This window comes from Pholcus phalangioides, unplaced genomic scaffold (assembly GCF_987345545.1).
Source record: "Pholcus phalangioides strain wild (caught in Gottingen) unplaced genomic scaffold, Ppha-v1.0 ptg000039l_1, whole genome shotgun sequence".
Classification (NCBI taxonomy): domain Eukaryota; kingdom Metazoa; phylum Arthropoda; class Arachnida; order Araneae; family Pholcidae; genus Pholcus; species Pholcus phalangioides.
In genome coordinates, this window is record NW_028301625.1 from 14,040,087 (window position 1) to 14,057,537 (window position 17,451).

The following is a 17,451-nucleotide window of genomic DNA, read 5'->3' on the forward strand; positions in this document are numbered from 1 at the left end:
ATCTTCCACTTTTATACTCTCTGAAAGCCATTTATTTGTGAAGGTAATACTCACAGAAAACTAAAGAAAATAGTTGAAGATACTGGACGACCTTGAATGATGAAGATCGTGTGACCTGCGCAGTGAAAATGCAAAGTCAGTTGTTATGTTTTGGATGACCCTCGTTAAAAGGAATTGAATCTAGGTTGACAGTTAACATTGATACTGACCCAAAATAATTTTTAAGGTCTGTCATTAATGGGTGTATGGGGGAATCAGTGGGCACCTCTCGATAGACGAGTCTAGGGTAGAGAGCAATGCAAGCATGTGTGGTGCATTCAATGAATTTTGCTGCATCCGTTTTTTATAGAGGAGATGGTATCAAAAATTTTAGTGCATCATTGGTGGTCACAAAGTTCTCAACAATATTGAAATGAAAGAAAGATATGGAAGTTTCTTAAAAATGTATGTGCTAACAAAACACCAGATTTAGATGATATTTATCCTAGGGTCCTTCCAGAATGTGTTAATGAACTGTTGATGCCAGTTGTATAGATTCACAGGAGTAGTATTGGTGTAGGCCTGACTCCTACTAGGGTGGGGCTAACAGGGGCCCCGAGATGATTCTCATAATTTTTTGTTTTTTACAGCTATAAATTTATCATAAAAGGGCCAGTGAAAGTCTGGTCTGAGGGCCTGCAAAAGTTCCTAGCCCTGCTTTAGGATGTGGAGGCCATTCACTGAGGGTATCGTCTCAAGGGATTGGAAGACTGTTAATGTGGTTCCTATATTCAGAAAGGGTAGTAGAGAATCTGTGTGTCCAATTATCAAATTATCATCCAGTGAGTTTGACGAGCGACCTCTCGCCCACCAGCATCAAAGGTGGAATCGACTGATTTAGTGTATATATGAATTGACATCATCATCGTGCCCCCCCCAGCAATAATGACCATGCCCCCCCCCCATCCAAGTCTATCTCTGCCTATGCCTCTCGAAGAATTTGAAAACTATTATCAAAAGACAACTAGTGAAGTGGATGGACAATAATAATGTATTGTCAGAAAACCAATATGAGTTCAGGAAGGGAAAGTCATGTGCAACTAATCTCCTTTCCTTCTATTCCCTTTGTCTAGCTTGATTCCCAAAAGGCATATGATCAAGTGCAAATTGGTAAACTCTTGAAACATTTATATGAGATTGGTATCAGAGGTACTTGTTAAGTTGGAAAGAATTGTGGTTGCGTGATAGGTAACAACAGTTTATGATCAAAAGGGAATCTTCAGATTAAACAGGTTTCACACTGGAGTCTCTGAAAGAAGTGTTTTTGGCCCCATACTTATTAACTTTTTTATCAATAAACTCGATCAAGATATCAAAAGGATTGTTAGCAAATTCACAGATGGCAGGAAGCTAATGGAGATAGTTGGAATCCAAGCAATAGGGAGTTGCTCCAGACAAACTTAAATATGATTAAAGCATGGGAAAATGAATGGAGCATGAGGTTCAGTGTTGACAAGTGCATGGTCACTCATTTCAGTTTGAAAAATTTATGTTTCACTTATGCGTCAAATGGTAATATTATTCCAGATGTATTATCAGAAACTTTCGTGATGCTGGGGTACAACAGAAATGGGGAAGTGACCACAGAAAAAGATTGCTACCGCAGTGAGTCCCACATCAAGGGGTTAACCACAGTATTTCTCAACCTTTTTTTGCCCATGGACCCTTTCAACAATTTCTCATTTCTGTGGCCCCCCCTTTGCGACCATGATTAATTTCCTCCTCCTCCTTTCCCCCTTCCATTTTCCCATTAGAAAGATAGTTATTCAATATTGTTTGAAGTATAAATATTTTTTAATTTAATTAAATTAATTTTAAATTTATGAAAATATGTGAAAAATACAACATAAACATTAAAAAAATAAATAAACAAAATAACATAAACATAAATAAAGAAACATAACACTCTTGAATTTATTTATTTAAAATGTTGCTTATGTGTATTAATAAAAATTCTCAATAATTTGGAGGCTCTTATTTCACTTCACACGGTACAAGACTCGTTGTACCCCTACCCTTACTTTTTGTTAAGATGCCACTGTTTACATGTGGCAATGCTTGTCACAATAGCCGAAATTACTGTTCAAAAGTGGCCATAAGTAAAATTCAAACAAATTCCAGTTTAATCACACTATCAACATTCATAATTTTCTAGTGTAATAAGCAAAAGAAGAGGGATACATAAAAAATATCTATATAGTAATCAATTATTTCAGCCTTTTTCCCATTTTGATGGGTAGATTGACAATAAAATAAATTTAAACAAGAGAATTTTCATGATCGATTTTATAATCGTACTTATATTGTATATTGTAATATACGTACGTATATTGTAATGTACGTTGTGTGACAACGTACCCCATGGTCTGTGACGACTTGCCCCGTATATGGGGTTGGTTGTCACACTCAATCAACAAGAAAAATTTGAAAAATTTAGCTTTCATAGAAAGAGTGATTTTTTTTTAGCCGCAAAAAGCTCTAGTGCATGCCAAATGTTCAAGCTTGATGTAGATGCATTAAACATTTGGATTGATTTGAATTACAAACCTGAAATTAACTGAAATGTAAAAAGCGTGACGACATCCTTGATCACCCCTAAATATTTTGCATAGTTGAGCATTTCGTGCATAAGTATAAAGATGAATAGTGTCTCTGAATCAGGACCGTAGCCAGATATTTTAGTTGGGGCAGACCACTTTCATTGGGGGGAATCAGTAATCAAAAATGATCAAATGATCGAAATTCTGGTTGCGATTAGGATCACTGTTAGGGAATTCTCATTGATGAGGACCATAGGTTTACTGAACATTGTTCTGGTGTGGTCAAAAAAATAAACAGAATGCTTGATTTTATCTTAAAAAAAGGTGTCTTCATGTTTCCCTAAAGTCATTCTTCCACTTTTGTACTGCACAATATTAGAGACCATACCTACTAAGCAACATAGAATTGGTCAAAAGAGTGCAGAGAAGAGATACAAGAGCTCTTGTTGGTACATAGGGCTTGAGCTATGAAGAAAGACTTGATTTTTTAAATATTATTTACATTGGAAGAGCATAGATTTGTGGGGATACGATTAAAGTGTTTGAATGAGATGAATAGGATGGAACTTGAGTTATTAATATACTGTAAATTGGGTGTTTTTGCAAGAGGACACCCATATTGATTAGTAAGGGACAACTCCAGGTTGTAGAATCACAGAGAAATTTTCTCTGTTAGGGTTGAGAATAAATGGAATAGCTTACAGTGTCAACAATTCTAATAAAAATACAAAGGCCACAACAGAGAAATTGCCCAACGAGGTGGCTGAATAAAATTATACCCATAAAAATATGGATGTCAAATATAACCAAAATACCCAATATAAAAGCATATATCACCAAAAAAAATTTAATAACATATAATAAATACCCTCTCTTCCCCATAAACAAGATTATGGTTGTCTTATCTAAGTAGGGATAGCTTCTTTATTTATCCCACTATGTCTATGATACTTCCTTTTAAACGTATTGTGACGAGCAACTTGTCACACCCAGGATCTAAATGATCATTATGAATCAATCCAACACAACAAGAATATGAATTCTTCAAGATCATGAATTCAATTAAATTAGTTTTAATTAACAGAATTTAAAAATTAAAATTTACAATTTCGAATTTAACAAAATGAAATTTATCACCACATATGTCTTCGGATACACAGATGTATGAAATTCAGTGTCTGTCTTTTTAATAAGCACATCGAGAAAAGGCAGCATATTTTTTTTTTCTATTTCATAGGTGAATTCAATATGTGGGTCAATAGAATTCATAAAATTGAATAACTCAGTGACATTAACATCAGTCTCATCAGCTAAGGTGAATGTGTCGTCAACATACCTGATCCAAAGTTTGAAGTGTTCTACTTCATCCCATGCAAGAATTGCGAAAATGGGTATATTGGCCACACTAGGAGAAATATAAATATTTGAGTTCTCGAACACTAAAAGCATGTTGAGAGGGGACAGACGGATAGTTTGGCTATTGCCCAACACTGTTGGCAACTTTCACATAATTTTGATTTTGATAAAGCGTCTGTTTTTAAAAAAGCAACACATAATTCCGAACTGAATTTTCTTGAGGGATACTTCATCAGAACATGCCAGAATTTCCTCGTTAATGATGGAAGAAACACACCACCTATTTCGTCAACTTGGACAGGCTTTATTAACCTCAGTCAAGACAAAATTTTCAACACTTTGCAATAGATGCAAGGCCGTCTTAAGAGTATCATGGGCCCCTGGGCCAATTGATTTTTCTGAGGCCCTACCGAACGAATTCTCTAACATTTCAACCAGATCTAACTTTTGTGAGGCCCCTCTTTGCTTGAGGCCCCCGGGCCGTGCTCAGGTGGGCCCATGCCTTAAGGCGACACTGAATAGATGGCTCCCCAATTCGCATTCAAAGACCACTCGGACGCAGCAAATACAAAAGCAAACTCTCCGGACGACCAGACGTAACCATCACCCCTCCACGACTAATTTATGTGAATTCTGACCACGAGGTCCTGATGACCTCGTGTCGACCATTCGACCAATTAAATTTTATTTGTCTTGAAAACGTAGCAATTTTTTTATAAATTAAAACCAGGCAAACTTTCTAATTTTTGTGATAACATTGAGATATTGTTGATCTTACTATGTAATTTTTCTTTTCATAATCAAATATGACAAAAACAATTCTCTCTATTTCCTTTATATAGGTCCACCTTCACCACCTCAAGATGTTATGGTGACAAAGGTTGGCAGAAGTTATGTGGAACTGAAATGGGAAAAACCTAGGTCTGATGGTGGCAGCAAAATTATTGGTATGATTGGTCAAGCATAGTGTTTTAAGCAAATTTATAACTATTATAAATTTATTGAGGAGAAAGGTTGGTAAGGATGCGCATAAACTTTTTTTTTGCCGTTAGCAATGTGACAAGTAAAAGCGGCTATAACCAAGTTGACATGTGTGTTTGGAAGTGTCTCAAGAAACCATCATTATTGATCAAATCCTTTGTCTTCAATTTATTACATAAAATGTGGTTTTGTCATGTTAGTATGTAATTTTTCTGCGAAGGAATCCTAATTTTTCTTTAGATAAAAGATTTATGAAAGCTTCTAAGTTTTAAGTTATTATAAAGAACATTCTCTGCTGAACAGTATGGTGACGTTAAAATTCTAGTGTATTGCAATATGTTGTTATCTATCAACAATTTAAAAAAAGCAATACCGGGGTAGTGGCTGAGAGTAGGCACAGAATTGTGATACAAGTTTTCTCTGTTGAAATGAAGTGTAACATAGATGTGAAGAGAGCAAAGGCTGATTACGTTCACAATGTTTTTTAGAAAGAATGTGCTCTAATTTTTTTGTAAAATTACCGCTTTCATTTCTCATACCTTCATTCCTCATTTAATAAACTTTTTTCATGGAATCTTTGGGACCTCATCTCTTCAAGTTTCATGTTTATGATCAAAATTCCATGAAGCGCCTACTCTTACCCACCTTTCCCAATTAAATTTGTAATGGCTATAATTATAATCATTCCACAGTATTATGCTTTTTCTTTTATGAGAAGCTGTCTGGCAATGCTTCGACACGCTTGCTGTGTGACTGTGTGTTTTTTTTTGTCTCTGATTTAATTAAAATTAAACCCCTTTAAGCTTATAAACACTTGCCTAAAATAAATTGTTCAGGTTATGGGCCAAGACATAGCAAAATTCTAGTTGTGTCCGGTATGCTCTTAAAAGTTTTCGCGGGATAATTGCGCTGTGGTGAGCCGGCATCCTCACGTGTTGTGTCTATTCTAGCGTGATTAGGCTTAGCCATCTTATGTACTGTGTGATTTACTAAGATGGAGTTCAAAGAGAATATCAAAAAACTCAAAGGTTCCAAGAATTGGTTGGCGCAGGTTGCCCTAGATAGTCTTTGCGCCAATAAAATCAAAATCCAATCCAAGAATTGGGCAAAGTGGAAGAGACAAATAGAATTACTTGTGCTGAACAACATTGTTTTGGACGTTGTGAATGTCGATTGTCCTGAGCTGACCGATCCTGGTGTGACTGCCAATGCTAAACAAGACTGTTTTTCAGACAAAAAGCAAAGCGTTCTGAAAAAGTGATGCTTTAGCTCAATTGATATGCAGAGTTGACCTCAACTTGTGATTCTGCCAAGTCAATTTGGGAAAAGCTAATCTCCACTTATGAGTGAAATTCCGGACAGCGTGTCCATAATCTTATGGAACTGTTTTTCACTAGCGAGAAAGATTCCTCAAGGGATATTGTAACTTTAATTTTGCAGCTTCAACTGAATTTTAGTAAACTTAGTGATGAATTTAAAAGATTGGTGAAAACAGATCTGCCAGCTAATTATCTACTTCAGCTAATTTTACTGGAATTACTACCCTCATCTTCAAAGCATACTTCTATCTTCAGTCACCCTTGCACAGTTCTATCTTCAGTCACCCTTGCACAGTTCTATCTTCAGTCACCCTTGCACAGTTCTATCTTCAGACACCCTTGCACAGTTCTATCTTCAGTCACCCTTGCACAGTTCTATCTTCAGTCACCCTTGCACAGTTCTATCTTCAGTCACCCTTGCACAGTTCCAACACACAATTCCATTTTTAGTAAAAGCACACCACTGCTTAGTTGCTTAAATTCAAATCCTTTATTCAGAGTCTCACCAAGTGAGAATAGATTCTTGCTGATGTTAGGAACATACCACACAGATTCTAGGTGATTCTTAATCCATCTCCCAGCAATGAGCATTTCAATTTCCAATCTTTCTTCATAGGCAAGGATTGTCTCACTGTTTCCTACGTGCATAGTTTTTGGTATTAAGAAGGGATTAAATGACACAAAGTACTCACTTTGACTTGTTATATGAGCTAATGCTCCACTATCAGTGAGCCATATACCATCTGATTGAACATTATCTGAAGAACACATAAAGGCATCACCAGCTGGCTTATCTTTCTTGCAATTTTGTCTACAATTCTTTGCCAGATGATTAGCTTTCCTGCAAATGTAGCAATTATCTGTCAAACTTATTGAAAGTCTCTTTCGACGCCACCAAAGCAGTACTTTTGGGCTTGACAGGTAGCCTCCTCTCAATAAGCCACAGTCTTTCTGTAAACTTATACTTATTAATTGTTCTTTCTTGTACAGGAACAGACACCCACACGCTCTTAAATTCAAAGTATTCTGCATAAAGAGTGGACATGATCCTTTTAGAACTGTGCAAGGGTGACTGAAGATAGAAGTATGCTTTGAAGATGAGGGTAGTAATTCCAGTAAAATTAGCTGAAGTACACATTGCTACAGCTCAAATACCTCTACAAATATGGCACGAGAGGCTGTGTCATCAGAATTCAAAACATGTGAAGGTAGTTTTGGACAAGTTTAGAATCTAAGTGCAGAGTTCTGATGGAGAGTTATGCGAGAGATGTAACTTTGGGAAGCAGTGCTGAAGCTCTTTGGAACCATAACTCAGAGACCTAATTTCCCGGGAGGCCTTGTTCATGCTGATGTGTGTGGTCCTATGTGTCAAAAATCCTTGGGTGGAGCTAAATACTTCCTATGTTTTAAGAATGACTTTTCGAAATACCTCTGTGAGTTTTTTATGCAATTGAAATATGAAGTCTCTAAGTGCCTTCAAATTTTCTTGAATGAAGCAAAAAATGCTGGACATACTATTAAGGAATTTCTTTGTGATGGTGGGACTGAATTCCAGAATGCAGAGGTTCGTGCCATACTGGCAAAAGATGGAATAGTGTCTCATATATCCATGCCTTACACTCTGGAGCAAAATGGTGTTGCAGAATAAGAGAACAGAACCCTCGTTGAAAGTGCAAGAAGCATGATACATGGGGGACAACTTCTATTGAAGTTGTGGGCAGAACTATTAAGCACTCTGTCTATGTGCTAAATAGGACTGGTCCTATTGCAGTAAAAGGAAAATGTCTTCATGAACTGTGGTTTGAGAAAGAAATACCTAGCATTGATCTCTTGCACTTCTTTGGCACAAATTTTTTTGCACATGTGCCCAAGCAATGCAGGAAAAAATGGGACAAAAAAAGTGAGAAGGGTGTTCTTGTGGGCTATAGTGGGGAGAAAGATGACTACTGAATCTGGATGGAACATCACGACAAAGTTATTCCAAATTGAGCTGTTGTATTTCAACCAGAAAAAGTGAACTGTGTGATTGATAATGTCCCTGTAACAGATAAAAACCAATATCCTTTGGAAGTCATTACAAAACCAACCCCTGTCAGCCGAAGATGAAGTAACAAGTGATCTGTGAGATAGAAACAAACTGAAACCACCAGCAAAATTGAATGATTATGTTTCTCTGACAGAGCACTGTGAGCCTAAAACATACCAAGAAGTTAACACCTCTGAAAACTCAGGTGACTGACTGAGTACCATGAAAGGAAAAATCGATTCTCTGCAAGCTAATGAAACATGAGAGCTTATGAATCTTCCGTCCAGCAGAAAGACAATTGGTTGTTGCTGGGTCTTTCATATAAAGTACAATGCAGATGGATCTATTCAGCATTATAAAGCTCGAACTGTTGCTTAGGGCTTTAGTCAGAAAGCTGGTATTGATTTTTCAGAATCCTTCAGTCCAGTTGTGAGGTGGGATACAATAAAGACTGTTTTGAGCATTGCTGGTAGTAAGAAGCTTAAGCTAACTCAGTTTGATGTTAAGACAGCCTTCCTATATGGAGAACTTCTTGAGGAAATTTTCATTAATCAACCTGAAGTATTCACTGATGGTACGTTGGAAACTCCTGAAAAGCATTCATGGGCTAAAACAAGCACCCAGGTGTTGGAACGAGAAGTTCCAGAGGTTTACAGCTTAGGCTGGGCTGTAACAATCACCATCTAATCCATGCCTATTTTTCAATGATGAAAAATTGCTCCTTCTGTTTTTGTATATTGATGATAGCATAATAGCTGCCAGTGAAGCGAGTTCATGTGAAGAGTTTCCAATGAAACTGAAATCAGAATTATTTGTTGTTGTAGAGAGACCTGGATGTTTTTGTTTTCTGGGGATGCAAATTAATACCCTTGAAAATGGAGACATATTTATTCACCAAGCTGCTTATAGCAGAAAAATTTTGGATAGATTCAAAATGTCTGAATCAAAACCAGTTGATGTCCCAATGGAGGAAGGCTCTATTGTGACTGATTCTGTTTCACTTTTCAGCAGGTATAACCTATCATGAAACCATTGGGAGATTGATGTTTCTGGCCATTGTTTCAAGGCCAGACATCTGCTTTACGGTTGGACTTCTTTCACAGGTGCTGGATAAACAGGAAATACATTGGAACATCATAAAAGGAACATTGAGGTATCTCAAGGTTATTGTAGACCATTGAGGATAATATGTCAACATAAGTCGAAACACGACCTAGAGTCATATAGTGATGCAGATTGCGCTGTTGATCTTCTCACAAGGAGGTCAACCACTGGAATGACATTCATGTGCAGTGGAGGAACAGTGTCATGGAGGAGTCAGCGTCAAAAGTGTGTAGCCTTATCAACAACAGAAGCAGAATTTGTGGCTGTCAGTCAAGCTGGTAAAGAAGCAATTTGGCTACATTCTTTAGTAAGAGAAATTATTGGTTCCACAGAGCCACCTGTGTTACAGATCGATAACCAGATGCTATTCGCCTCATAAAAAACCCTGAGTTCCATAACAAAATGAAACATATAGATGTCAGGTACAAGTTTATCTGACAACAGTATGAGAATGACTGTCTTCGAGTAAAGTACCATGATAGTGACAGTCAAGCTGCAGATATGCAAAAAAAACCACTCTCACAAGAGACATTTGAGAAACTTGAGCAGCTTGTTAGAATGAGCATTCTTATTTAATTTGTGCTTATTTGTATGTATTCTTTTATTTAATCTGTGTGATCACACTAATTTTTTCGTAATATGTCTGTTTCAACAATTTTTTTTAAATTTGTATATTTACTTTTTGGAACTGTTTTGATTAAGGGGAAGTGGCATAATTGTAATTGTTCTGTAGCATTATTCTTTCTCTTTTATTAGAAGCTGTCTGGCAATGCTTCAACACGTTTGCTGTGTGACTATGTGTATTTTTTTGTCTCTGATTTAACTAGAATTAAACCACATTAAACTTCTAAACAATTGCATAAAATGAATTGTTTAAAATTATTATTATTTATATTAAAACCACCATCGCTTTAAACTGTGTGCCGCCAACCTTTTCCAGGGGCACTGCAGAGTGGTGACTGACAAAGTTGCTTCGAAGTGATTCTTTGTTACACTGCCTTGGGGGAGCTGCCGCAGATAAACATTAGTTAGGAAAAGTGGCGCACACACACACACACACGGTGGGTGGAAAAAGTTTGAGAACCACTGTTTTAGAATACTTACACACGGACATTGTATTACAAATTTAAGTTCCGAATTTGCCCACTAGATGTCGCCACTATGCAGTAATGGGTATATCGCAGTTATGAGTATGATGTATCTTTACTGTGGTGTCCTCTTAATAAATATGATTCAGGCTCCTGCTACAAGGTCCTCCTTTTAGGTTATGGGCCCAGGAGCTCAAAGGGGGTTTAGAATAAATATACTGTGCCAACAGTAGTAAGTGTTGTGTTTAAGTTTAATTCTATTGATAAGCTTTTAGAATTGAATAAGGGCATCAATGTAACAACATGTTTGTAATAGGTTTAAATAGCAATCATGTGCACATTAGGCTTAGCTGGTAGAATGGGAATGAGGCTAAATCAAGCTGTTTTAAATTAGACTGTTTCAAAATATTTCAGTAGAAAATTTATTGAAATAATTTTATCTTTTGTCCAAATTGAGAGATAAGAAATAAGTAAGAATGTCTGGGAGCCAAGGTGCATTCAGCCACAAGCAATTGACTGGCAGGGCAAACTATATGGATTGGGAGTTTGCAATGAAAATGCATTTGATCAAAAGGGATCTACAGGCTTATGTAGCAGGAACTAAAGAAGATGTAGCAAAAGATGCCAAAGTTCTATGATATATAGTAGAAGGGGTAAGTGAAACCATCTTCAATGATATTAGCGAACTGGCTAGTGGTAAGGAAGCTTGGAAAGTTCTAGCTGAGACTTATGATGATAAGTGTGTTACTAGGAAAGTTTCTATCATCAAAGAATTGGTTAACACTCATTATGTGGAATGTAGAGATATGTATGTCAGATTATCTCCAACAGTTGAAATCAACTGGTCTCAATGCTGATGAAGAATTGGTAGCTGGGATAATTTTAGCTAATTTACATTTGAACCCCTTATAATGGCAATACAATTGAAAGCCAACGTAGATGAACCCAAAATTGCCAAAAAACCACGGCTATATGCGTTTCGGAACTATATAAAGTTCCTTCATCAGTAGCGGAAACAAAGAAAAAAAACTCGTTGTAGCAGGAGTTACTCACTTGTAGACTAAAGAGTTAAATTTATAATGAACTGGCAACAAAAGAGTAGAGGAGGAGAATGGAAAAAGAAAAATGGCAGAGCCAATCGCTAACGAGAACATGATAGTGATGCTTATGGAGAATGTTGTATTATCACTTTATTTAAATCAAGAAAAACATCACATACACAAACACACACAGAGCATATACATTGCTTGACAGTTCCCCTTCCCATCCGGACTGCCTTGACTGCCCAATTCTTTGGCTGGTGATGATAATTATTACACAGAGAAGAATAATTAATCAAAGGAAAATTATATTGAATTTATACATGATTGGGAATAATGTTTCTCTTTGATAATAAAAACACTTGAAGAGTATATCTTTAATGCAACTCTCTCAATTCAGTATTTATCATTCCAATTTGCAGGATATATTATAGAAAGAAGAGAAGCTGGCAGTATGTTTTGGTTCAAAGCAAATGATTTTCCCTGTCCAGAATGCAGTTATACAGTTCTGAATTTGATGGAAAACACTGAGTATGAGTTTAGAGTATTTGCCGTTAATTCAGCAGGTAAAAGTGATCCAAGTCAGTGTACGAACCCCATCAGAGTATGTGAGATTGCTGGTGAGTAAAGTTTTTCTTTTTTGCTTGTCACATCTTCTCATATATTGTTGCGTATTTTGTATTTGTCTTTTTTACGTGAAAGACACAGGTATCCCTTGCTTTATGGGTTTTTGTTGTTATGTGATTTTGAAAAGTCGATTCAAAATATTACATGAAGTAGTGATTTTGCAACTCTTCTCCCAGAATTTTTTATAGTGGAACACATGGTGAGTACAAACAATTTAGATTGGCAATATTAGAGAGAGAGTGTGTGTATTTTGATGCAACATATATTAATAAATTGTTTTCTAACTTACCCTGAAATTTTTTTTGCAACCTCATACACACCATCCCTCATTCAACCCATACATCAGGCTATTATTGCAGTTTTCAAGAGTCAATTAATTCACAAAATTAATTTGTTCCACAAAGTTAGTTGTATAATAAAAATATCACGTGGAATTGTTCCATAAAAATGATAGAGATGGACCAATCATTCCATACTAAAGTCATCACCACTTATAAGAATCAAATTAAAATGCTGTTTTAAAGTAGGAAGATCATTGATTATAAAAATCATTCCTGCTTATAAGAATTTATTTTTGTTTTCTCAAATACTGTAGATTTCAGTAGAGTTTATATAAAATATTTGTTTTTCACAAGGTAATTTGGATAATTACTTGCCATTTTAACTTTTGTAATAACCATCCCATATTGACTGTTGCCCACAAACAATGAAAATTATGCAGCTTTGCAGTAAAATGAGCGTTGATGAATAGCAGAATTTTTCAGCAAGAGGTTTGTAGTAAAACTGGTCAGAAACCGGTTCAGTCTTTTGTCAAAGAAGCTACTGATAAGTTATTCCCTCTAGAGCAGTATTTTCCAACATGAACAATATAACTCCTTTGATAGGGGAGGATGGAATGGATAAGGGAAATGATAGAATCTACAGATACAACATTGAATCTATGAGTTGGTTTAAAAAAATAAGTGACAGGAACAATTTTTCCATCTAAGAATGGAGCTGATGAGACAAAAGAGTTTAAAAGACTGATCTACAGCTATATGTATAAGTGTGTGTTTCTAGTACAGTAATAGTTATGCTACTGTGGTAACATTTAGGCCATTCCACATTAACAGGTTGCTAGTTAAAAAATGTGTACCAAAAAAAAAATAATAAGCATATAGTCAATGACATAAAGTACATACACATAGTTTTGAGGAAAATATTAAAATATGCTAGCATTAGAGAAAAATCTACAGATATAAGAATAAACTCTTTTAAAAATCAAAATGAGCGAACCAAATGTGATTTGTGGCATCCTACACAATCAACCCCCAAGAGTCAAGTCAATGACCTCGAGTGTGTCACATGATCACAGGGACTGGAGACGAGTGTCAGGAAACAGCAAAGCAGAGTCACTACACACCACAGCGTGAGGTTCTATATTTCTATGCCTACTTTCTTAATAATCAAGTTAATTATGTGTAGTTTTAAATAATAAATGTTTGTTATAAAAACAGTGACTCTGAAGTGGTGACCAGCGTAGACATTAAGGAAAATTAACCATTGAAGAAAGTTCATCTTCATTGAAAATTTTATCATGCATATTCGAAACTTTTCTTTTTACCATTCTTATGTCTGTGGTTATGATGACAGCATTCTTCCCTCAAAAAGATCCCCAAAGCACATTTTATCCACACATCATCGTTTACTCTTGTTTTGGTGTGTGACCTCCTCCTCTTCTTTTCTCTCCCGTTGGAGCTGAGGCGATGGTGGAGGAAAATGCTCAAGCTGTGAAGATCAAACTTATATTGCCTCCCTTTTGGAAGTCCAATGTACAACTATGTATTCAACAGTGCAACAATGCTTTTCTGCTGAGTGGCATCACTAATGATGACACAAAGTATGCTGCCGTAGTCTCTTCTTTGGATGGGGAATGCCTGTCTTACTTAAATCCTCTGGCAATCAACTTATATCAAACCTTGTCAGATTGCTTAATAAAGGAGTTCATCACGGCGGAACATAAAAAGTCAAGCAGTCTTCGAACTCTTATTATTTTGAATCTGTTATATATCCTTCTTACTAATAATGTGTGGTGTGAGTGTAAGTATTTATAACCAGAATATTCAATTGACCAAAAACACATATTAAATAGAGATTTAAACACTTAAAGTGAGAGACGACATCTATTGTTTAGACTTGAGCAGCCATGTTTTTTGTACTGTTTCCAAAACTCTGGAACTAAATACTTCACTAATAATGTGTTGCCAGATACCAAAAACAGAAATAAGTAAATCAATTGTTTGTCTATTAACATAATATTTTAACATGAACAAGCTACAGCTGGGTGATCGAAAGCTGAGTCAACTGCTGCAAAAGATGAAAGAACTCTCCTGCAACAGTCGCTGATGTGTTCTTGCACACCTAGTGGATAAATAAATCAAAATATTATCCTTGTGGATAAATATGTTAAATAAATTTGCGGTGCTAGCTGAGAAAGTGCACACTCAAAAATTATGTGTGTTGAATCTAGCCATCATCGTCATTGCAACTGCAGTTGACTCAAGATTGAAACGATTTGTCCCCAGCCATTGAAAAGCTTATGCAACAAGTGGCTTAGCTAACTGCTATGAGGGATTAACCCTCAAAAGAGAGATATAGTAGCAACTCCCAACAGTGAAGAGCCAGGCATTCAACATCTCATGCAAGTCGTTCATGGAATATTTGCTTCTGTCATAGCAAATTTGATGAGGAGGCTCGCCACTGCTGTCAGCCATTTAAATACCAGCAAAAAAATTATGACCTTCCATCATCACTGGTATGATGGATTCGGGCAGCAAATCCATCAGGCTCTTTGTGATTGACAGAGTTGTGGGCGAGTGTTTACTTGTTCACTCAGGCAGTGAAGTTCCATTATACTGCCTAAGAAAAATTTGTCGGTACTACATCCATGTTTCAACTTGTTAGCTTTGAACAAAAGCAAGATTATTGCTTATGGTTCCACAGTTAAGAAACTGGATTTAGGTCTTCGAAAACCTTTTTCCTGGACATTCCTCGTAGCTGACATCGCTTCACCAATACTTGGTGCTGATTTTGTTGGCAACTTCAACCTAATTGTTGAACTGTGCAACCGACTACTCATAGATTCACAGACATCGTTACGAGTACTCGGATTGGTCAAGCCTACAACATAGTCTTCTGTCACTACCATTGGTGATTCTGAATACAGTACTATCTTTCAAGATTTCTCGGATGCCTTCAACCCAGCACAGATCGGTAAAACAGTGAAACACGAGATGCATCACCATATCATCACTTAAGGATCACCTATGGCTTCCAAGCCTTAATGTCACAATCCGAAAGTTCAATAACAGGTAAAAACCGAGTTGGAATTCCTCTTGGAACAAGGAATTATTTGGCCCTCCAAAAGCCCTTGGAGCTCTCTGTTACATATTATGCCCAAGGCTGATAGTACTGTATGTCCTGACGGTGATTATTACCGTCTAAATAGTGTTACAGAATTAGATTCTTACCTGATACCATATATTCAAGACTTTTCCAAAGAATTGCACGGTAAGTCTTTTTTTTTTAGACTACACATCGTCAAGGCATACCATCAAATCAGCATTGCCATGGAAGATATACCAAAAACCGCAATCACTATTCCTTGGGGTTTATTCAAGTATACGAGATTGAGCTTCAGTCTTGTAAATGTGTCGAAATGTATATTTGGCATTTCTGAGCTCGAATTTCTGGAACATGTGATCACACCATCTGATATCACACCTTGTCCAGACAAAGTACAAGCTGTACTTGATTTTAAACAACTGAAACAATAGATTAATTACTTAAATTTTTAGGTCTCATAAGTTTTTATTCCTGTTTCCTACCGTATGCAGCTGAGACAAGCGCCACTGCATGATCCACTGCATGATTCTATGAAAAAATTAAAAACAAAACAAAAGTTGCGTAGTTCACATCAACTTTGCAAGCAGCTGATGCTTGTTAAAAGCTACTAGCTAATGCCATACTGCTATGTTACCACGCACCAACTTCAGTCATATATCGTCATACAGCAATTCGCAACCAGTGAAGTTTGGTGGAAAATGAAGGTGCCATCTATTGGTGGTCAGGGCCGCAACTAGGGATAAAGAAAGAACTAGAGGAACTTCTAAAGAGCAATTCAGTTATGTAATGGAAGAAAGTATTGCTTCCAAACTCAGCTAAAGCACTCTACATTATCAACAACTGCAGTTCGCCCTTATATTCCAGAGAAATTTTAGTACTATGTATTTTGGGATATACATAAACTGCAACACCCAGGAATTAGACATACTGTTGATTTGATCAAAAAGCAATTCATTTGGCCATGCCTAGCTAAAAACTGCGCTAAATGGACAAAAGTTCTCATCATGGCCCCCATTTTGGGGGGGGGGCTGACAGGGCTCTAGCCCTGGGGCCCGGGACAGTTCTCATCATTTCTTGCTTTTTTACGCTATACATTAATTACAGAAGGAGCCCGTTAAAAGTCTGACCGAGGGGCCCGCAAAAGATCCCAGCCTAGGGGCCCCGCTACAGGATGTGGGGGCCATGGTTCTCATACCTTGCCAAAATCCAAAGTAGAGAAGCACACAAGATCCTCATTGCAATATATTGTTTGTGGAACCTAACCAATGATTTTAGCACATTTATTTGGACATTATTGGTCAATTTCCAATTTCTTATGGTTATTCGTATTGCCTAACAATGATAGACCGATTTTCACTATGTTCAGAAGTGGTATCTATCCACTTCGCAACATCACAGCAACCACGGTAGCTGAAGCTTTTGTATCCACTTGGATTTTTTTATATGGCACATTTTTGACAGTGATAATTGACCAAGGCCGCCAATTCCAATCACAACTATTTTGTGAACTATCTAAATTCATCAGAGCAATCTGTGAGACGACGACAGGATACCATCCACAGGCAAACAGCATGTTGGAGCAGTGGCATCGCCCTCTCAAAGCCTCTTTAAAATGCCATCAAACCCACAAATGGACTGAAGCATTACCTGCAGTTCTGCTTGGACTTCTGTGCTCTCTCAAACAAGATTCAGCATGTACTGTCAGGGCTGGATTAACCCTTAAGCGAAATAAGCACGTGCTTAGGGCATCAAAAGAAAAAGGGCACTTCAAAAAGTTGCCAAAATGTTTTTTTTTATGTAAAATTTTTTTCCAGCATCAAGCATCCGGTAGAAAATCTTAAAATTTTTGATTGATTGTATAGTTGAAAATATTCATCAAAAGGATGGCACAAATGCAGAAAAACTGATAATATTGCAAACTAGAGATCATGTTAATGGTGAGGTTTT

At 36.8% G+C, this 17,451-nt stretch overlaps 1 protein-coding gene across 4 annotated transcripts in view; it reads left to right on the plus strand.

Moving 5' to 3' along the window:
- Positions 1-17,451, plus strand: part of LOC149065606 (twitchin-like) — an 834,903-nt gene that overhangs the window by 657,557 nt on the left and 159,895 nt on the right. For all 4 annotated transcript variants that reach the window (XM_089253452.1, XM_089253454.1, XM_089253453.1 and 1 more), the window contains 2 exons: positions 4,778-4,882; positions 11,916-12,113. In XM_089253452.1, coding sequence (XP_089109578.1) covers positions 4,778-4,882; positions 11,916-12,113 — 303 coding nt within the window. The remainder of the gene's footprint in view (positions 1-4,777; positions 4,883-11,915; positions 12,114-17,451) is intronic.